The 23,272-nt window shown below is 39.4% G+C and overlaps 1 protein-coding gene across 1 annotated transcript; it reads left to right on the top strand.

The window, feature by feature from the left end:
- The first annotated feature begins 1,380 nt into the window (after positions 1 to 1,380).
- On the top strand, positions 1,381 to 21,066 carry LOC104070613 (solute carrier organic anion transporter family member 1C1-like). Its single transcript, XM_009584024.1, has 14 exons — positions 1,381 to 1,491; positions 2,116 to 2,257; positions 2,366 to 2,498; positions 3,939 to 4,069; positions 4,289 to 4,435; positions 9,015 to 9,113; positions 9,906 to 10,142; positions 11,503 to 11,667; positions 13,038 to 13,233; positions 15,574 to 15,739; positions 17,321 to 17,502; positions 18,934 to 18,998; positions 20,146 to 20,263; positions 20,844 to 21,066. Exons 1-14 carry the CDS (start codon positions 1,381 to 1,383, stop codon positions 21,064 to 21,066), a joined length of 2,115 nt encoding a protein of 704 aa, XP_009582319.1.
- Positions 21,067 to 23,272: the final 2,206 nt, after the last annotated feature.

Below are 23,272 nucleotides of genomic sequence, written 5' to 3'. Positions count from 1 at the left end.
TATTCGCAATCATTAGGAATAACTTTTGGGGGGCTGTTGGGTTCCTAAGAGAGGAACCCATTCCTTTCAGGGCATGGGTGGACATTTCTCAGGGAGTCCAAGTTGCTCCTGCACATCTTGCTTAGGAGAACTGAGCCCTCCAGAGGAACAGAGTGACCTTTGCTGGTTAGCCTGGGACCCTGTGACAGCCCTACCGCCTCCGGTGTTGAAAATCCCTCACGACACTTAAATGGCCTCCGCTCATGTGTCAACCGGCCTCTGGGGCCTGCAGGAGGGGACCTTCGAGAAGTTCCCGGAGGAATTAAAGAGAGTGGGATATCTAAGATCCCAGTGTCTTGGAGGGGAAATGTTACAGGCCAATTTCTTGACCTATGTTGCTCTATATTCCTCTAACACGTGTGCCAATGTATATTGGAGCTAACTAATTGATTTCAGTACTACTGCACCAGTTTTCCAACAGAGGAACTTGGCAATAGCTTTTTTGACTTGTTATCATTCCAGATCTCTCTGTATTAGCTGGTTTCCCCTGATCAGCTTAATCTACATCAACCAATGTAGCTAAGATGGCTCTTTATATCAGAGCCAATTTTTAAATGGAAAACTTTGGCAGTCTCATTAAAATAGCTACATTTATCATCTGTCTTGCAGGAACTTGTGGAAACTTGTGGACTTAAAGATAGTCATTATCAGTTTCTTTTAATCGGTGCCCTCTTCTTCCCTAATACATCTTTATCTACCGTATCTCTTACCCTATTTTCTCCTCAGTCATCATTTGTGGTCTGATTCTACAAACATTTATCCTATAAATAACTTTACTCATAGGAATGTTGACAGAATGGTAGAGGGTAGTGCTCAGTATTTCTGCAAATTCATAGATTACACAGTTAGAGAAAATCCTCTATAACATATTATGAGTAGCCTACTAGACCATACCAAAGGTCCATTTAGCCTGGAACAGTGATCAAAAGTGGATATCCAAAAGAGAATGTAAGAATTGGTTCAAGCACGGTGAAGATGTTCCTCTGACATACTCTCCTAGCCTCCAGCTGCCTAGGGACTTTCCGTCTCTACAAAGATTTCTAAAAACTGCCACCAAGTTGCCTCTAAATTTTCCATCTATCCAATAAGGTTCTGAAGTCTTTTAGAAAGCAGATTTCACAAAGGAGGTGCACCAATCCTTAACTCATTACAATGACACTTTGAACACTCTTTAACATCCTTACTGAGAAAAGGTGTCAATGTGTAGACATCTCAAGTAGTGTCTCACCATCTAGTATGTCTGAAAAACATTGGAACCTTTATTCTTATGCAAATAATAGTTAATCACAGTAATATTTTCCAAACAGGAAGACCTACATATCAGATCTGGAGGAAAAAACCATGGACAGGCCAATCACTGCTGGCCAACTTAAAGACAAGTCGCTCTTCCAGGACAGCGATGGCAGCACAGTTCCTGCCAAGAGCGTGTGCCATAATTGTTCAAAGCTAAAGGTATGGAGAGGAGCAATTGCCACGTATTTTCTCTGGAATACTGAAAATGACAATTTGAAGTTCTATTAAAATTCAGTTAGTTCTGTATGACACTGTTTCACACTACATGTGTTGGAAACAACGCTCTAGGTTGTGATTCCAAGCACATAGAAGTCAATAGATGTGTTCAGCAGTTAAAAAGAGAGGCCATATTTTACTAAGGAATCATGTAGAGGTGTGCTATAGTCATAGTGGTAGTTGCAGCTATATCTTTTTATCCATGTTTTTTGGAACAGGAGAAGTAGGAGTAATTAGACATGCCATAATAATAGTACCAGTAATGAACAACTTTATGCTGCAAGTTTTCCCTAAGGAAGGAAACAGCTGAAACAGTATGTGGTAGAAAGGTAGAAGGTACACACATTCAATGTCAACTTTCTTTTTCTTTGCAGTAGAAGAGGCTTTGGAGGCCATCCTGAAAAAGAAAGTAAAACCTTGTTTTAATGAAAACAATAGGAAGAATCTCTTCACAGAGAATTAGAAAGCAAAATACATGATTTTTGTGTTTCTTGAGTAGTTTGCTCAGGCATCCAGCCATGAAGAAACAACAGTTTCTTTGCAAACTCAATTATTTTCTCTCTTCAGATATTTCTTGGAGCTCTAGCTTTTTCCTTTTTTGCCAAAGGACTTTCTGGAAGCTACATGAAGAGCATGTCCAGTCAAATTGAAAGGAGATTTGAAATCTCATCATCAATTGTTGGCATTATTGATGGCAGCTTTGAGATAGGTATGTGTACTTTCTTTGAAAGTGGATAAATACCGCTTCTTCGTACATTTTCCACCTAAAAAAATTCTCTTTTTGTAATCTTACTGGTTGTCTTTCCTGTTGATACAGGTAACTTAATGGTAATGGTGTTGGTGAGCTACCTTGGACCAAGAGTTCATCGACCAAAAGTAATCGCTGTTGGATGTCTCATCATGTCCTTAGGAGCGTTTTTGTCAGTGATGCCTCAGTTCCTAATGGGACGGTAAATATGGAGAGTTTTCACATTGTGTACCTATTGAACTTGACCATATGAAGTGTTTTTTAATCATACACCTGAGTTAAAAGCTTGACAATAGTAGTTTGTTCCAGATAACAGGAAGGTTTTAATAGGTGGATTTTTTAGTATTGACTTTCTGATTTCCTCTCTGAAAGCTTACCTTTTTCTACAGGAAAGTAAGAGAGAAACCTCAGGTTTCCACAGAACTTGTACGTAATTGGGAATAAAGTGGGTTGAATTTTTCACCTGGGATGGATATATATAGATACTTTTTTTTTTTTAGCTGTTCTCCTTTTTTTATACTTAAATGAACTGTAATGAGATCTTGACTAAAGAGGTTTCTTTCTCCATGGTGGCTATTCATGCTAAGCTCTTTAAAAGTATGAAGATTTGTATCTATCTCCACTGAACTCAGTGGAGATAGACACATCACATCTATACTTTAGTGCTTACATAGTTGTCAGAACCAGTTCATACCTCTTCAATCCTTCGGCATCCTTACTGAATAGTAGTTGAAAAGAACTGTCCCTCAAAATTTAAAATTAAAAATTAAAATTTATTTGTGCATCTTCTTTAGTTCCAAGACCAATACCTTTGATAAGGAGGGTATGGAAAGCATTATATCTGGGGACCATGGTATGGAAAGTGGCCACAGTCACTACTCTGCTTGGGCATCTGAACTGCAGAGGACAACACAGGCCAGAAGCAGAGCTATGGAAATCTCTGTTTTAACCCAAACTCACAGCCAAGTTCTGAAGGTTACCCATTTTCCATAACACTGAGCAAAACCCAGTGGCCGTGGGGCTCTCACTATCATCCATCACAATATTAAAGATTACCACTGGATTGAACAGTCAGAGGGAATACCTGCTCTCCATTTATCACAATGTAGCGTAAACGTACTCAAGCTGACTTCAATTTACTTAGCAGATTTGCTGGCTGCCTAAATACAGACAAACTGGCACAAGTGTTTTGCAGCCTGTGTTAATCTCTTTATAGACACAGATAGGTTACTGCTAGATCCTTAGCTAGCTAATTTTAAACTAGCACAGAAATCTCTATGTTACACATCTGTCACACAGGTAAGAAACCGGTGCCAGTGGAGAAAAACATCAGCACTGTTGCACGTAGGCAGATGTGGATGGACTCTGCCTCTCCTTCAGTCTAAATAATGATCTCTTAAGCCCTGGAAGCAGCTTTTTTCTCTTTAGCTTAAGAAAATATTTGGGTTAGAACAGTCAAAGCATTTTGAAAAACTTATGAAGATACTTATCTTTTTTTACGCGAAAGCACTGGAGATGGGTTGCCCCTCTGCTTTGCCTGCATGTAGCCGGAATGAACATGTATGAACACAAGGCTCATACACACTTCTTGCAAAGCAAAGTCTTTCATTTGTCAGTTGTATTTTACATAGTTGTTTTCCAGTTATAATTATGAAAGGATAACTGTTACTGTGGACAACTCCTCTACGAGTGTATCAGCTTGCTCCCCAGCATCGTCTGAGGGCCATCCAGTCACAGATGCTACAGAAACACCCAGCGCAATGAAAAATTTCGGTAAGCAAAAGCTCTGATGCTGGGTTCCCTTCTTCTGCTTGTCCCCATTTTATACACCCTCTTTTACTGGAAAGCAGTAAAACCCCTGTTAGAAACCATGATATATACAAAACCACCCTATAATGATTGTAAAAAAAATGTATATTATGTTATTTTTCTGTTGCAAATAAGTATTGTCAGAATTATGTTCACAGAAATGTAAATGTTTGTGGCCTGCAGGATGTGAGAAAACAACAAATTCCTATCTGTGGCTCTTTGTGTTGATGGGGAACCTTTTACGTGGAATTGGGGAAGCACCAGTTATGCCACTGGGGGTTTCATATATTGATGATTTTTCTAAAGAAGAAAACTCAGCATTTTACATAGGTAATATGCAAATGAGTGATTTTTATGCTAAATATTCTTTTCTTTAACATTTCTGTAGCCACGCAAATACTCACCAAAAAAATCTATCATCTGCTCTCTTCTGGATAATTTTGAGTTGTACAGAGACAAAAAAGCAATGCAAAAGAGATCTCACATTTATTTTTGAAGGATATTTCCCAGATGCTCCTTTTGCTTTCCCCAAGTGGCTTCTGCTACATGTGCCAGTTTTCTCTGTGATGAAGAGAAGCATAATCAAATACTTGTTTTTCCAAAGTGAGAAGTCATATCTGTCTTATCTGGCATATCATCTTCAGTACCACAGCTTCAGAGGATAAAATTCTTCCTAATCACTGTTTCACAGAGAAGAGAAGGATCCTTAATGTAAGCATCAGTAATGTAATCACAGTAACGTAAACGTGTTTCAGAAGCTTTTACCTGACTTTTTGAATTTTACATGCAGCACACTTCCTGATGACACCTTTTTAAAGTCACTAGTTACTGAAGGAAAAACCAAACCTTTGCCAAGGTGTTGTAACAAATCCCTTCCAACTGGGATTTTGTTGTTGTTTTGATGGAAGATAGCCTATTGCCCAAGACAGAAAGTCTTACACCCAAGCTAATTAATTTATTGCCAAATTGATTTAATAGCATGGAGTGTTTGTGTGGCTGAGGGAGATCAAAACTGCTGCCTGAAGTAAACTTGGTGAAGTTGAACTGGTCATAAAGATAGTAAGACACAGTTTCAGGAAGAGCTCAGTATGTAATGCTACAGGGTAAAGCCATTGCAAATGTCTTCATTTGGGGATGAGGAAATCTGCAGGTTGAAGAAAACGGAAGTATTGTGAAGGGAGCTGACAAAAACAAAAGTTCCACTCAGCAGTTATCCAAAATATTTGTAATCGCCTCTGAGCTTCTGATTAAAGGTATTTTGAAAAGTTCAGCTGAAATTTTTTCTTGTCAGAATCTGATCTGGGAGAGATTGCATCGGGTTGGGGACTATTGCAGAAGTGAGATTAAAAAAATAAAGTAGACACAGAGGATAGTATGGATTCAACCAAAATGAAATTTGTTTGGGTCATGTAAGTGAAATAAAGTATTTCATCTACAGAGTATTAAAATATTTCATTTTAACATTCTGAATAGTAATTTTCAGTCTCTTGCTCCATTTTGATGGACTGACCCAATTTGCAAAAAAAGTGAATGTTGAAATAGTCTTTTGCATAGAGCTGACATTCCTTTTCTTGATCAACTTCAATTCTTTTCTGTATCTGATTTTTTTACCAGTTGACTGAATCAATTTATGATCAGTGTTTTTGTAAATACAAAAAAAATTGTCCTATAATAAAAAAAGTCAGTCAAGCCTTGCTGATAAATTTTGACCATTGATCTCATCATTTGACCCTGAGCAAGAAGTTTCACCTTCCTGTCTCTCCTTTTTCTCCTGCCCTTAGATGTTTTGTTGAGTAAGAACATAAGTTATTTTGAGGCAGAGACAGCTTTTTATTAAGTGTCAATAGAATGCATTATTAAGTGTCAATAGAATGCGTTAAAATCTTTTTGGCAGAGTTGTAGTGCAAATGATAATTGACAGCAATAAAACAAGAGTTGCCACAGGAAGGAACAGAAAAGGAAAAATTAGCGGTTTTGTTAAGCTGTCTTACAGAATTTAGTAGAGGATGGTAGCTTTTCTGTAGAACTCTGTGAGACAGGAAATGGATTTTTTTTTTCAGGAAATTCTATAGTTTTCAGACTAAGTTTTACAGAACCTTTTTAATTTACGGAGTTCTGCCAGGCCATCAGTGTGGTTCTAGGGCAGTACAATGCACTGTACACCACATACAGTCCTGAAAAGCACTTCTGCGCAGGGTCACTACTCAGTATGACTGTAAGGTATAACTGTCTGACTCTCTGTGTCTACATGCAATTGGCATTTGTCAAGAGACAGGAATATCAGGATCTCAGTGTTTTGCTTTGTTCTGAGAGGGGTCTTTGGTCGAGTGATCTTTGAAGCCAACTGCTCTGACTGAGAGGTTATTTCATAAATGCTCTCCCATGCTAAGCGCCTAATTTATTCAGGTATTTTATGGTCTTCAGATGCTTTGCTTCCATTTAGGTGCCTATAGAAGAGTTGCCAACATACATATGAGGATTTGACCTATACTAATAAGCTTTCAGTAGCCAATTTTTAAAATGAATTACTGATTTTATTTGAAACTGAAAGTTGACATGGTTAATTAATGGCAGTAGCCATCAGACTTATCATGTAAGAGGAATAATAGACAATTAAAGATATTTAATGAGGAGTACTTCACTTCCATGGATTTCTCACCAAAGCAGAGGCTTTGAAAGAATGAAATTTCATCACTGAATTGAGCACTAGCATATAATCTTGTTTCTATTGAACTCACGGCTTCAACAGAAACATATCTGAGGCCAATGTATGTTGTAATTTTAATACCTGTTACATGCTAAATTACTCATCAGTACAAGGGCTTGGCTGAGCTGTGTCAATATGCAGCAGCTGATTAGCTGACAAGTCTGCATGTTTGTGGTTTAGTCTGTTTATTAATTATAAAGAATAAATATTACAAAGGAAAAATATGCTAAGAAAATATCACAGTGAACTTGGTTTTTTTTTTATCACAATACAAGCGTATTATCTTAGTGAAGTTATTCTTGAATTTAAAGGGTGTGCAAGTGTGAAATTTAATTTTAAAACTATACATATGCAAAATTATTGCATATGCTTCTTTTCTTATCTGGTAGCTTATGGTATCTTAAAGAAATATACTGCATACAATATACAAGGCCATTGGTATGGGTGTGCTTGGTTTTTTCTGTTTATTTTAGAAATTTGCTACTGAGTATTTGAACTTCGGAGATGAGCTTACATAGTTCTGAGTAATAAGTTCTGCTTTAGACTTACTGATAAATAAACATAAAGAGCTAATTCCTGGCTTCTAGTGTCAAAATCCTGACTCTGCAGAAGGCAATCATTTTGGAAGCATCAAGATTTAGTCTAAAAGGTCAGATCTTCTGATGAAGTAAAATGAGACAACTAAATGAAAGCAATATGCAATTGGAGCAATGAAGCAAAGACGAAAAATCATATGGTTAAATTATGCTGTAAGAATTTGTTGCAGAAGTCCTTGATCATAAGCTGTGCAATCACTATATTCAGAAGAGAGTCTGCAAAACCAACAGGAGAAAAATCTCTGCAGTAAAACAACACAGTAGGATTTACAGAGCATAGTGCCGAATGTGGGCAAGAACTGACAGGCACTTGGTCAAGAATTCCTTTTTTTCTAATAGAATTAAGCCTTCTGCAACTTCAAACAGCTCCCAGGTGGCAGTTCCATGCTAGAATTCAGAAATCCAAATCACTGAACTTTTTTTGAAACTGTTACCCTCTCACAACTAAACTTCAACAGATCAACACAAGTGACAAGGGAATGTGAAGACTTATGCTTGAATTGTTTTGAGGATATTTTTATTTTATGTTGATTGCCAGCAGTGGTCACCAAAATCAAATTGCACTGTATTTATATGCCCGGCCAGCAAAATGCAGTCCTAGCTTCCTAGGTTTCTACTAGCCTTCACAGCTTATTCATTTGCTCCTAGAGGCATCCCACCTTCTTCTGATCCCATGTTATCTCCTTTGTAAGCAAAGACAGAGCGGGAAACGGAAGCCCCAGTGAGGCCAGTAGCAAAACTGAAAGCTGCTTTTAGAGAGGTCATTACTTGATCACTAGATTTCTTGATTTTTTTTTTACAGCCGCATAAGTACGTATTAACATAACAGCCGATTTGCTCATTCTGGTGCTGAATGAATCAACAAAGATTCTGTCTAATGAACTTTGATCACACACAGGGAATCCTGTCTAATGAACTTTGATCACACACAGGGACACTTATATCTCCTCGCTCCCTGCTGAAAATATTCTCAGGGCCCTGTACCTAATTCCATGTCCACGTACTTTTATTGTCCCTGTCATCCTGATGTGCCTCCAAACTGCAAAGATGTGCCTTCTTATATGCACATCATCAGATGAACTACTGCTACTTAAAATTAAACTAGGGACCTGAACACATAGTACAGGGAAAAGTCTTGACTTCTATAATCACAGAACATCATGCAAGCTGTAAATAGAGTTGCAAGTAGACTTATGATACCTCCAATGGGCCTAGAGTTTTGCGTTCATTAGTTAACTGCCACAAGCTGAACAATGCAACTATAGAAATCTGAGGAGAGAAGTAGGGAGGAGGAGGGATAAAAGTTGTTCCTATTCCTTCCAAGACACCGATCTTGCCAATGAAATGCACGTGGGGGTCCACGTGAGACTGCACTCGCTTCGGCAAAGCCCTGTGCGGGTGAAGGAGCCTCACCGCAGCTAGCGCATTGGCAGCTTGCCGCTCATTTTCTTGCTGCTTAGAAGCTTCCCATTAGACGTCCCCTGACGGCCTGTGCCCCTCTTCTGTCTCCTCCTTCCTCTCTCCTTTCCTTGCCCTCAGAGAAGAAGGCGTGCTCGTCCACGCAGCGTTTTGCTCACTCTCCTGCACTGCCTCCCTTCTCTTGCAGGCCTGGTGAGATCCTCGGGGATGTTTGGGCCGACCCTGGGCTTCCTGCTTGGATCTTTCTGTGCCAGCCTCTGGGTTGACATTGGCGTTGTGGATATTGGTAAGAGACCATGGCGTGGTGCACTAACTGAGAGGATGGCTGTATATACAAACCTGCATGCCAAGAAGCACCTTCCCAGCTTACTGCTCCAAAAAGGGGGGCTCTCTAGAGAGTTTTTCCTACTAAAAGCTGGTGTTATTTACATTTTAATATCTGCAGCGTTGTAGCGTGACCGAAATAGCTCTTGATGCGAGACCCCTACCCACACTGCAGAAAAATTTTGCACCTCTCTTTATGCTTGCGCACGCACTTGTTACACACTTGCTGCGCAGCTGAGAACAAATGAGCAAATGAAAGGCCATCCCCACATTGAGGGAACAGTGAAAGACCTTTGCTCATGGACACTTTCAACACTTGGCAAAAATGATGTTCTCTTAAAAAGCATGCAGCAAAGATTCATATGAAAACTCATTTCGTTGTTCAAATCACTTTCAAGTCTCTAATCCCAGGGAAAATTTGAGGAACTTCAAGGAAAAACTGTTGAGTTTGGGGATGGAGGAAGGAGGGGACAGTGGGAAATTGAGAAAGAGAAGTTCTTTTTGGGTAGTGAAGGGCCCTCTTGCTGTCACTCATTCCCACAGAAAGCGTTGGAAGATTGTAGCAAGGAAATGCCACCATGGGTCTAAATGGAGACATCTATTTTTGACTGCATGAGACTGATTTGATACAAGCTACATTTCAATTCCTCATATGAAACATAAATCACCTCTGTCCTGGTCTTTAAAAGCTACAGTAAGTTTAATTGCTCTGCGTGATATTTAATCTATTTTCCTGTCCTTCTGTATTTTATAGATGTCATCAGCATAAATCCTAAGGATACCCGTTGGGTTGGTGCCTGGTGGCTTGGATTGCTTATCTGTGGAGCAGTCAACTTCATTGCTTCTTTGCCTTTCTGGTTTCTGCCTTATTCCTTACCAAAAGAAGGAGAGAATGAAAACCTGAAGATTAGTCATTTGCCTGTTCAAGGAGATCACTGTAAAATAGAACCCCCAGCTCAGCCACAGTTAAAGTTCTCAGAGGCAGTAAAAGGTGAAAGATTATTGCCCAAATGTTTGCATGTGAATTCTCTCTCATGGGTTCATTCTCAGCTGAACAAGGATTTGCATAACCCCCGGCAAAATGCACGTTTCTGCAGTGCAAATGATGGACAAAAAAGCTCTCTTTAATTTGTAGTATTATAATTACATGCTAAGGGTGTGTTTCAGTCCTCTCCTTATGTCAGACAGGAAACAGCTCATGCGCTTTGAGCCCCAGAGATTCTCAGTTCAACACAGTAGTTATCATATAATGTATTACGGATTTGCATAACCCCCGGCAAAATGCACGTTTCTGCAGTGCAAATGATGGACAAAAAAGCTCTCTTTAATTTGTAGTATTATAATTACATGCTAAGGGTGTGTTTCAGTCCTCTCCTTATGTCAGACAGGAAACAGCTCATGCGCTTTGAGCCCCAGAGATTCTCAGTTCAACACAGTAGTTATCATATAATGTATTACAGCTATAATCCTATGATTATGAAGGAAGAGTAGCGGGGAAAACATCCCATCCCTCATTAGTGACCAATCCACAGCTGGCAGGTTACTGTTTCACTGACGCCAACATGTGGGAGGGAAGCATGGGGCTAAATACTACATTAGCGGTTGGAGGGATTTCACTGGATTCATAGCTCCTGTGTAAGGAGCTCAGTGATGCCAAATTAACCTCCTATAGGCAATATCAGACCCAGCTACCCATTGCTGGACTCCCGCAAGGGTTTTATTCGTACGTATGTATGCATGTGCACCCCTTAGTGGCTACGGCAGATGTGTTTTGGACTCTCATCTTTTAGGCAAGTGTGCCAACAGCCAGACTAGAAGCAGGTTTTTGTCTTCACTTTAATTTCATGGACTTAGATACTCTAATCAAGGGTCTCAGGAAAGGTTCCATCCTTTTGCTGGGTCAGGTGCTCCCTTTCTCTGAATATCAGCCTCACGTGGGGCTCTCGTGTGGTTTGTGAAGCTCCTGCTTTAGGCACCAAACTTTTCACTCGGTACATTATAGAGAGTCTTAGTGCTCCTCTAGGGACACTCTCCTGTACAGGCATTGAGAATCAGTGTTGCAAGCCTTAATGCCTTTGAGGAATGGTCCTGTGTCACACACAAGATAACTTAGGATTTCTGATTCCCAGTTCAGCATCCACCGTGCCATTCAGCCTTGCTCCTCCTCATAAGTCACGTGTTGGCAATGAGGAAAACTCTCACTTGAGCAAGCATATGTTTTGATAGGCAAAGAATTATAACCTGCAATACAGCCAGTAATTAAATCAAAGTTAGTTTTATTATCTAAAGGATGTCAAAACAACTCTTCTCTGTGTTTAGCAGGGTGTACAGCATATACCTCTCCATTGCAGATTTCTTCCCAGCTCTGAAGAAGCTGTTTGGAAATCCAATTTTCCTGGTCTACATCTTCCTCACTATTCTGCAGTACAATTCTCTTGTTGGGTTGATAACCTATGAGACAAAGTTTATGGAGCAGCAATTTAATGTATCAGTGGCAAGAGCCATCTTTCTAATTGGTAGGTACCTGTCCTTCTTTTAAATCCCAGTGTCAAAAAGGAAGCTTTTCTTTGTCATTTTGCCTTTCTTTTTAGGAGAAGCTTCTCTGAACTTTTTTGGTTTAAAAAAAGTATGTAGTGGTTTATTAATTTTCCTACTGTATTTTGAAAATGGATGTTAATTTTAGTGTTAATTTTTCTGGTGTTCCTAATTAAGTGAGCTAGAGGATTATTATAACTGGGTGGACATTTTTTTGGCTGAAGTTTTTTTCAGAGTGAGATTTGGGTTATGAATGTGTGAATTGTGTTTTCATGAACAAAAAACACACATAAATTGCAACTACGTAACAACTAAAAGAAAAAAAACATTTAATTTAGAAAATGTGTAATGAAATGTGTGATTTTCCTTTTCAGAATAACATCTCAGTATAAATGTTCTTCCATTTTTATTACAAATACAAATTGTATAAGCAATAAGAAACAAAAATGTAAAATTTTGAGTAAAATTATATTAATATTAGAGTGTTTAATATGGTCTCATAACCTGGCAAGAAAACCAGGGTAGTTGAGGTCATTGCAGAATTGATATTACACTACTTTAATCTGAAGGCACCCTGCTTTGCTGTGGGCCAGGTACCAATGTGGGAAGAACTTCCTTTTTCCTATCTTTTTTTGGATGCAGGGAAAGTTTTACAAAAACAACATGACCAAAAAAACCAACCAAACAAAAAAACATACAGAAAAAGGCAAACCCCTCACAAGAAAACCTTGGAAAAGCTCTCTGTTTGGCATGTAAATATTAGGGCTGGAGTTTGTGAAATGCTGAACGGATTAAATCTAAATGCAAAGCTTTCCATGATTCACTCTCAGAGCAGAATGGAATCCAATGCAAAACCAAACGCTGCTTCCTTTCATGTTCCATTTTTGGAGACATTTTTTTTTTTGTAACTTTCAGAAAGTTTAATGTTTTATTTTAGATGATATGCCTGTGAGCTAAGACATTTATCTCATTTACTCCGGTTTCTAACAGGCACCTGTAGAGGGTTTATTATATCGGTATACGTACAAAAAACAGTATAGTAAAAATGTAGGGAATGTTGAGGAATTAAGCTCAAGGGTTTATTATATCGGTATACGTACAAACAACAGTATAGTAAAAATGTAGGGAATATTGAGGAATTAAGCTTTTTAAAGTCATAATATGAGTTGAAAGAAAATGAGGGAGTGAGCAAAATTACTTGAAGGTAATAAAAAGTCTTAGAACCTCAAAGGATCAGTCTGAAAATAGACCATTATCTGATATTTTGGAAACTACTATAGCCAGCTATTTATTCTACAAAGGGTCAACGCAAGCGACAGCAGTTAACATTTTTATTACCTTCTGTTTGCAGGTGTGATACTTTTACCCATCACAATCCTGGGGATGTTTCTAGGAGGCTTTCTGATCAAGAAATTCAAACTTCACATAACTGAAATGGCAAAGTTTGCATGCATCACCTTTATAGTAGCATATTTGTTAAACCTCTTGTACTTTACATGCAGTTGTGAGGTGCTCCAGGTGGCCGGTTTGACAGCACCCTACTCTGGGTTTGTATCCCCTTGGGCTCGTGTTGGTCGTGTCATTTGTCATGCTTCCTGCCCCGCGCAGAACATAGTGCATGCGCCTGTATTCCTCTACTCTCGCAAACTAATCTGGATGTGTAATCTCATCTGGCTACAAACCTTCTACTCCAGAAAACCATTTGATGTGAATTTGGATGAGTTCTGAAACGTCTCTTCTCTGTTGATTTACTGTAGCATATTGCTATATCCTTTTGCATAAAAAAAAAAAAAAGTGTCTGTTTAAAGACAACAGATTTTTGTTGAAATTGACCTGCATTAGGTCATCTGCTAGTGTCAATCAGTGTGGTTTCAGCTAGAGTGGAGCTAATGTGGTTATATCATTTTATCGCTCCCTTGGTGGTGATACACACAAAAAAATCCTAGGTTTTGAGATAGACTTGTCAGGCTGAAATGATACCTAGTGTTGGGGATGGGCAGAATATCCCGATTTTGTTTTTCAAATTTTGTTTAAACCGGACTTCTTTTTCTAAATTGTTTATTGCTGGATATTGACAATATACCTCTATATTCTGGCAAATTGCTAATTAAGATGAAATTTATCATAGGCAAATTAAATTTTTATTTTCTATTTCAAAGCTTTAATTTAAAGCCGGTCTCCTCCTACCATGTAGGGAGCGGGATATAAAAAAAATGTTGAAAGTGGCTTCCCCATAGTCCCCCAATGGCTTTGCCTCTAGGAGGGACCATCCTCTAGATCAGTAGTTATCAACCTGCATGGGTTATTACCAGCCTCCCTTGGTATCTGGAGCTGCTGACCTGCCTGCGTCCATTTTCTCAGCTGGGAGGTAAAAAGTGGTCATGTCAGGAGTGTGTGCTGCCCAAACAGACGTTCCCCCTCCCTTAGCAGGATGATGGTCATGCTTTCTTGAGAACATTTTGCTGACTATAGCAGCCTGCCACAATTGCCTACTGTTTAAATTTAGCTCAGTCTGGTCCAACAAATTTCAAGGGATTTTAAAGGATTAAACTGAATCTGGCAGGGCTTGCTAGATTTTCAATTCAGACAGAAACTCAGTCCTGTGTTTTTTGAAACTGAGCCTACGTTGTCTTGACAAACCTGACGCCCAGCTCAACTATGAGGTTAGTTACATAAAAGATGTCAGAAGTTTGTGCAGTGGAGATAACTCTGGTTGAGTGCAACATCTGGTACTGTAGAGTGAATTAAAAATAAGCAGAAACATCAAGACAGCAAATACTGAAAGAGCAATTACAGTTTCTCCAGGAGAACTGAGCCTAGAGAATTTAGCATGTGCTAGGGTTGTTCCGGTTAAGTGACTCACGTACTGTTTTACCCATTTAACAGTTTGTAGTTTGAAGACCAGCAACAGCCTAACAGGGGCTAAACTCTCCAGTTACTTTCCCATCTAAAAGACTTAGGAGAAATGTAGCCCCCTTGAGGTGTGTTTTGGATTGAGGGGTAAGGAGGAAGAAAAGGCAAATTTTGAACACTTTTTCCTTTATATTGTGAGTGACTTCAAAGCAGGGGTGATTTATAGATGGTGGACTCCTAAAACTTTCTGAAAATTGAGTCCTGCTACCATGCCCTCAGAGTCACTGGCCACTTTTTAAATTCTCAACTCTTGTTGTCATCCGCTTAGTTTAAATTCTTGGGGCCAGATTTTGATGTTTCTTACAGAAATGTTGGTAAAAGTGGAAGCTATGAAAGCCCGTGATAATGTACAACAAGAAATGAGATCTGACAAGAAATGGGGCTCAAGCCTGTCCCATGTGCAGGGCTGATGCTGCTGAATATGGTCAGAGCTGAGACAGAAGCAGCACTTCTCACTCAGACTCATGCCACTAACTTTCATTGCCACTAACTGGCTCTGATCCAGTGAAAAAAATGTCAAGGACATCTTGCTGCTGTAGTTTTATGTAGTTTATATCACCACTTCGAGCACCCGGATACGGTATGATATCTACTGGTAAGGAAAGCATGGCCAGTCTACAGGTGATAAGAGATTCTAGGTATGATTTTCTTTTTCTTGGGCTGAGTTTTCAAATGAAAAAGTAATACCAAATATTCCTTCCCAGTCAAGAATACCTGGTTTGCGAATTCCGTGCCTTTTCAGCAACAATCCATAAAAATGTTAGTGCTTGATGAGAAATCTCAAAAGACCTTTCGTTTAGCTGAAATTAGCTTAGTCTCCATATGACAGCTTCACAGTCCATTGGATGGTAGCAGATACCTGTCCATGTTGATTGCTTCACTTTCTCCACGTTTTTACTGCCTACTCCCTGATATTTTGTTTGACTATATATTTCGACTAAATAACTATTTTATTTCTTTCTGTTTTCCTCTAGATTAAAGCATCTTTCCTCCCCCAAAAACAGCTTCATGGCCAGTTGCAATGCTGACTGCAGCTGCAAGCTGGATCAGTGGGACCCTGTATGTGGGGATAATGGCATCACTTACATGACAGCCTGCTTTGCGGGATGTAAATCATCAATGGGGATGGGAAAGAATATGGTAAATATATAGGTGGATAGATGATTATTTAACAGGGCCTGTTGCGACAGGACAAGGAGTAATGGTTTTAAACTAAAAGAGGGTAGATTTAGACTAGATGTAAGGAAGACATTTTTTACGATGAAGGTGGTGACACACTGGAACAGGTTGTCCTAAGAGGTGGTAGATGCCCCGTCCCTGGAAACATTCAAGGTCAGGTTGGACGGGGTTCTGAGCAACCTGATCTAGTTGAAGATGTCCTTGCTCATGGCAGGGGGGGTTGGCTAGATGACCTTTAAAGGTCCCTTCCAAGTCAAACTATTCTATGATTCTGTGATTACAGATATAGCTAGATTTCTCCATCTATTCATTTTTTGGCTTTGTGATTAAGAAATCCTGTAGACACAAATGTCCATTCTGTATGGTTTAACCTTGTAGTAGAAATGAGAGAGTGCAAGGCTGCAGGGAGGGTTTTTAAAACAGTTGGAGTGAGGTAAGTAAGCTATTCAGGAAAGGCATGAAAACCTCAGACTCTTGACTTACATTTCTTGAATGCTTTTATTTTGATTTTTTTGTAATTTATTTTCTTCTCAGAAAGATGACCATAAATTTGGCTTTAGGTTTCTCAGTAGATCTCTTACTGCGTAGGTACAACACAGCTAAGAGGGGTTTGCTTTAGAAGACCTTTACTAGTCTGGTTGTTATACTAGCAAAATTCCATGGTGTCAACTCATGTGTAGCAGACCTGTATAAAATCGTGAGTGCTGGTTTCACAAACTGTTACGGATCATACTGGAATTGCCTGCTTTCCTGAGCTGCCATAGCTCAGGAAAGCAAGTCATAACTCTAAATTGTACAGCCAAGAGGTCCCGTAAATATACATCTGGCCATTTTGTTCAGTGTATCAGCAACAAAGCCATTTCCAGGACTTCAAACAATCCTACCTGGGCAAGACCGTTAAAAACAGTAGGTTTGCAGAAGCGTGTGCAAATGGTCATGTCTTCTGGCAGAAGCAGAATTGTCTTCATGTAACAATACTGAAAGAGACAGGCAACATTTTCAGGCTTATATCCATATATCCCAGCAATATTCTCTTGCTTCTCTTGCTTCACTTCAGGGGAATTGGCTTTCAAACCCATGTTTCCTGCTAACTTCAAAGTCTATGAAACAGCCCTCTCTTGATCCAGCATTGAATGCTGTTTTACGTACATAACGATAGATATGCATGATTGCATTGCTGGGTCCACATCTATATGTTTATTGTTACTCATCTACTTCATAGGATTCCTGAGCAGAATGGCTGGATAACAGTTCACATCTGAATTTTATAGCTTTGACCCATTTTAAGCACACACAGAGCACCTTCTGTCCTAGCAATGGCATGGCTGAAACTAGAGTCACAGTTGCTTTGTGTCTCTGGAGCAGCTCAGGGTGACTGGAGCATACCAATGAACTCGACCATCAGTCTGCAAAGATGATTAGGGAGATTCTTTCAGCGTAAACAACAGCCTGCCTGTTATGGGGGGTGAAAAGTCTAGCTACTAAAATAGTTTTGTGCCACTGAATTCTGATTAAATTCTTCTTCTCATCTTCTCCTTTCAGGTGTTTCACAATTGCAGCTGTGTAGAAGGACAAGTGCATGGACTTGGCAATTCTACTGCAGTTCTGGGACAATGCCAAAGAGAAAGCTGTACCAAAGCATTTCCCTATTTTTTAGCATTACAGGCTGCATGTGCATTTATTTTAGCCTTAGGAGGCACTCCTACATACATGATTATGTTTAGGTGAAATACTTTACCTTACCTTGACTGTAAAGCTCCGGGAAAGAGAAATAGAATATGGTATCTACTATTTCATTCCTATTGTGAGGAATGGCATGCTGATGAAATTGGGGCCCTGAGCCTTTGCCTGTACTCTGAAATCCAGCTCTGTTCAGAGGCACAGCAAAATGCCTGTCCACCAATTTAATTCCAATTTAAGGCTGAGTAGATACTTTGGTGATGAAATGGGTGGGTCTTATGCTGATCCTGAACATTAGTTTTCACTTCCAATGACAGGGATGTTTTTAACAGAGCAATGAACTTGAAATATGATGCGGTGCTAAGCCATATCCAGGGTGACTATGCTGTTCACATTACTCAGGAGAAAAACATTCACCTTTGTTAAACCTTGTTGCCTCAGAATGTTTCCTGTGTTGTGAGAAGTCTGATACTCCCATTTTTTGTCAAGCTAGTATAAACAGAACTATGTCAGCAGCAATAATTTTTAAATTTTTATTCCTTCAGTTGTAAAGCAGCACTGCTATTTTATACTTGGAAGGAAAGACAATATTCTGTGCCTTTTGCATGGAAGTTTCTTTCCACTCATGCTCATGGGCAAATTACAATCCTCAGTAGTTAGTATGCATGACTAGATAACTCTCTTTGCTAAGATGCTGATTCTTCTGCAGTATTTCTAAGTGCAGCCATTCTTACTGCATGCCTGGATTATGGACAAGGCTAACTTTGCTGGGCAAAGTTTTCGGAATACTAATGTGTTTAATGAGAAGCCTTTCACGTTAATGCTGAAAAGACAATATACTGCAGTTCAGGAAACAGGCTGGCCATAGCAAGTCTTCTCTTGCCCCTATGCCAGCTCAGTAATCCCCTCTGTTTTTTGTGAATTCTTCCAGTTCATGTGATGGACACAGGCTGTTTCTCCACTGGTAGGAATGAGGTACTTTTGTAGCAAGATAACTCACGTTTGCTGTCTCTCTCTAAAATGCTAGAGGTGGGTTTTACCTGCGTGTAACTAGCAGGGCCTGCACACCCTTGTTCCCTCAGTTCACTGCTGCACAGTACAGCCCCTTCTAAAGCAAGGCAGCTTCTTGGAGCTTAACTTATAGATATGAAGTGCCTACTTTTAGTTGGTTCACTTTAATTTTCCCATGCATCCTCTCCCAAAAGTCTTTACAATCTGTTCTCATTGGGTTCAAGATCAGTTTCTGTAGATTGCCCATTTATTTCAATGAGACTTCATCCACTGAAGTTAACGGAAGGAGGCTCTACATCTGAACTTTAACTTTGGTGAATGTTTTCAGTTAGGGTTTGAGTGAGCTATGCTAGGTAAGCCACAATACTCTTGCAATGAGGCACGTGCAGATGTTCACAGGATGGCTATAGCTACATTATTCTATTGTTCCCCAAAACAATGTACTATTTTTGTTTCCTTTTTAGATCTGTTTCACCAGACCTGAAATCCTTTGCTGTTGGGATTGAAACTTTAGGTGGTAGAGTACTAGGTAAAACTTCATTTCTTTTTGGGATTCAAATAGGTAGTCAAAGAGACAGACCAGTGCAATGTCCTTGCTCCAGATGAGAACAGAAGACATATTCCAAAATTTTTCTTTGTAAGCAGACTATGCATTTCAAAATTTTTGGAGGAGCTTGCTACATGCTTCCTGGTATGTAATTACGTATTACGATTATCTCTCCAGAATTTTTTCTATGCAGCAAAGGAATCAGGCAAAGGAAGGAAACTGCATTGTACTTTTTTTTTTTTTTCTTTATTTGTGGACACAACTACCTGAGCTTCATCAGTCTGGATATCCTTAACACCTATGCTCCCTTTTGCTGACCATTTTTCACTTAGAGCTACTATGTACTCAGCCTGTTATTTTCTTTCTTGTGTTTATCTGCAATAAATAATCGTTCCGGTCTTCAGACACGTAGTCTGCCCTGCCTCTAACAAACCTTGCCTTATCTTCACTTTCTTGCCGATTTTTGAGATCTTCCCCACACAGCCAAACCCAAGTAGTCATTTGAATCTCTCCCCTAATCTCCATATTTTAGCTGATGCTGCAGAGAATCAATCTTGTGCTTTTATGCAATAGTTTTCTTGAAACAGCTTACTGATTATATTAAAGCATTATGACTGTCTAAAAGGAATTCTTTCAGTACTACACAAGTAATACACTTATTACCTGGCTGGTTTTGAGTAAGTGCTTAATTTCAGCCCTTTGCACTCAGCTAACTGTTTTTAATGGCAAACTGTTGTGTAATATCTGAATAGATACATTAATATACATAAATATTAATATGTCATGGCACGTAATTCCACACCGGGGACTGAAAAAGAAACGTTGGTTGTATTATTTGTTTAAACAACATAAGTTATAATTCTAATAAAAATGCCATTAAATTAGAATTACTAACATTTCCCTCACTGAATGTAATAATGCTATAATCTTCCATCCTTTCAACTTCTTTTACGTACTTGCTTAAATATTTTCACAAATCTTGGAATCTCAAAGCTGGAGCTCGATGTTTAGTCCCATTTTATGCAGCCATAATTCAGAAACCCTGAATTCATTTCCTCATTTCTTTACCATGATATTAAACGCTGAGATCTTCATGTCTGAGATCATGTAATAAGAATTTTCTTTGCAGGAGGACTCCCAGCCCCTATTTATTTTGGTGCCTTGATAGATGAGACCTGCTTGAAATGGGGGACAAAAAACTGTGGGGGATCTGGATCTTGTCGGGTATATGACACAAAAGCATTTAGGTAAGCTGAAATCTGTCTGTGTATGCAGTATGCAGTACAGCAGAATTAGTTCCTTTACTGAAGCCTTAGTGCACTGAATAACTCTGTGACGCTTTGACTTACACCGCGGAGTAAGCGTAGTGCTGAAGACACTCTTCCTCATCCCTCATTTCTCTGCTTCCTAATGTATAAGACAGCTCACAAAATTCACTTGCGGGGGGACCCAAGTGACTGCTGGTGCATGGAGAGCTGTGGCCAGGAGCACTGAGTGCTGCCAGCGAGGGGCTGGGGGAAGGCTGGAACAACAGGCAAAGCCCTGGCTGGTGCAGCTCCTCCTGTCCCAGCCCTAAAATGTAATCTGCTGAATGGGAGCATTGTTCAGACAGGAGGCATTTCTGCTAGGAGTATAGGACCTGATTAGAACCTGCCCGGGGCTAAAAACCATGGATTAATTGCTTTCTGTTTGTTATTTCTCAAGATGTGGAGCAATACCTGGCGAGAATAGATGGTTTTGCCAAAGTGTTTTTGATATCTTACTTGGTTCTGCTCAGAAGTGGCAAACTTTATTAATATAAACATATTTTGTCACCTTTTTTTCTAGAAACGTCTATCTTGGCCTCATTGCAGGACTACGGACAGGATGCTGTCTCTTATACATAGTGCTCTCTGTTTTAATAATGAAACGCTTCAAACCAGATGGCAAAGAGTTGACAAATATTAAAAATACAGAAAGATCAACCAGCAAAGAACCAGCCACTGCCAACAAAAAAGAAATTCTTCCTGGTGCAAGAACCTCAGAGGAGAGTGAGGAAACTTGTATGTAAAAAAAAGAAGCAAGGCGTTTTCCTAACTCTGCCTACGCTTCAATTTTTCTAAGCACAACAGGGATCTAATTACTGACTTCAACAGCTATTTTGCATTTTGGGGGTTCAAAAAAATATCTTTGAAACATTGACTTTTGATTTGCTTTACCCTATCCTCTTTCTCTCCTGATCTGAAACAATAGGAGGAAAAGGTTTTTAAAATTTGGGGGAACTCTCCCATCCTCTTGCTCTCAGTCCATTTCTAGACCTAGGGACTAGAGTAGCCAAAATTTTTCAAGTGTCATACATTTGATTATGATTGAAAAATTAAAAAGAAGAAATCCACAATAAGCATCTTCTCCATTTTTCACCAACCTTATTTCAAGTCCTCTTGCTCTGTATTTAGTCCTACAGCTCTAAATGGCTAATTGAGTTACACGTGCCCGCTTGCTCTGACAGCCTTTGCTGCGTGGTTCATGACCAGAGCTCTTTGTTCCAGACTGGTCCCATGGCCCAAGCTCAGGTGAGAGCCCCAGGGCTGTCAGTGAGCACTCTCTGAACAGGAACTGCACAAGGACTCTGGGGTTTGGCTTGAACACAATAAACAATCAAAATGGATTGCAAACAAAAGAAAGTGGTGTATTAATTTTGCAGTACATCTCAGTATTGGGTTTGAGTAAAATTACTTTGAACTGATGCAATAAAGTGACAGCTGCTTAAGTTTGGGTTTTTTTTGTGTGTGTGTGCATGTGTGGGCATTTTTATCCTAATGACTACTGCATTTATACCACATGTATATAGATTTCCTTCCTTGTTTAAGGAACCTCCAGTAAGCCTTGAAATACAGTACTGAAAACTTGCAAATTTACAACCTTCCACGAACAGCCTAGTCCAGAGACAAACTTTAATAAAGGATGTTTCCAACAGTCATTACTGGGAAAAAAGTCTCTAAAAATACTTGAAATGTGATATTTCCTTGGCAGCCCTCATGATGTACCTTCGCAATGGGAGCAAACATGCCTAGTAAGATCACTGTACATTTTGTTTCCATCATCACAGCCATTTTGCTTTCTTTTCTGAAGGGTATCTCTGCTCCCTGTGGTTCTGTGCACAAGCCTAAAACTAGGAAACAAGCTTTCTTTTCTAATCTTAAACTTCCTCAGGACATGAAAGAGAGCACTGCACTAATATAAAGAAAATCTACCACCTTTTATCTGAGAAAGCAGCAGAGCAGAGGGCTAAAGAGAGGGACTCTCCATATGAAATGATCTTCTGACCTTTCTTCTACCACCTGCCCCGTGTAAGTGCAAGAACAGGAATGGGAAAAGGGATGATGTGGTACTCACTGAAAGCAAGTTCTTCATATCCTGGCCTTGGGGATGGAGTTTGCATTTTATTGCCTAAAGACAATGACCAGCACATTCAGGTGTTGTCTTTTACAATCACAGCTCTGGTTATAAACTCCCAGCAGAGACGGGGAAGCAGCGTGTGTTATAAGGGAACAGGAATGAAAGCTTCGCTAGTACAGATGATATCAATATTGCATCTAGGTCTGGAAATAATGAAAGAAAAATTCAAGTTCCAGAAACCCCAGGAATTTACGCAGAGAAAATCATGGTGTGTCTTTCTCCTTCTGCAAACAGTGTTTTAACATTGAATAAATGTATTGGCAGTTCTAGAAACACTCCTGGTCTGCGCTAGACATGTAGACTCAGTCAGGTGACTCATACTAACATCATTTCCCTTTTACTTCTGTTGTTTGGGTATTTATTTCTGTACATTGTTTTTTATATCACAGGTTTTTTGATGAGAGCATCTTTTGCACCTATTGCTTGATTTTCCCGGGAGGTAGTGTTTTATCAAAGGTCTGTTGATAATTGATGTCAGACCAGAAATGAGATTCTGGTCAGATCTGATGATTCATGTCCAGATATTTACCCCAGACGCAACTTGGTAAAGCGAGCTTTTTCAAACAAATAAGACTTAACATCATTCTTCATAACAGTCCCAAATCGATAATAGCATAAGTGCTGCCACAGGTGGTATTAAATGAGTCTCTGGCTATATCATTTGCCAGCTCCAAGGCTATATCATTTGCCTACATTTCCAACATGCACTGTTTCTTGTGCGCGACTCTAAGCACTCTCCTGTGAACAGCAGATAGAACTTTCTTCAAGGGAATAATTTGTTCTTCAACATGCAACTAGAATCATAGAATCATAGAATC

This window comes from Fulmarus glacialis, unplaced genomic scaffold (genome assembly GCF_000690835.1).
Source record: "Fulmarus glacialis isolate BGI_N327 unplaced genomic scaffold, ASM69083v1 scaffold4178, whole genome shotgun sequence".
Taxonomy (NCBI): domain Eukaryota; kingdom Metazoa; phylum Chordata; class Aves; order Procellariiformes; family Procellariidae; genus Fulmarus; species Fulmarus glacialis.
Note: the sequence above shows the minus strand (reverse complement) of the source record. Positions and strands in the feature narration are given on the sequence as shown.

Excerpts from the sequence above, each read along its gene's own strand:
- LOC104070613 (XM_009584024.1), top strand. The coding sequence starts at position 1,381 with ATGGACAGGCCAATCACTGCTGGCCAACTTAAAGACAAGTCGCTCTTC. Across the intron at positions 4,070-4,288 it reads CAGCGCAATGAAAAATTTCG|GATGTGAGAAAACAACAAAT; the intron begins GTAAGCAAAAGC and ends TGTGGCCTGCAG. Across the intron at positions 13,234-15,573 it reads TTGACAGCACCCTACTCTGG|ATTAAAGCATCTTTCCTCCC; the intron begins GTTTGTATCCCC and ends GTTTTCCTCTAG.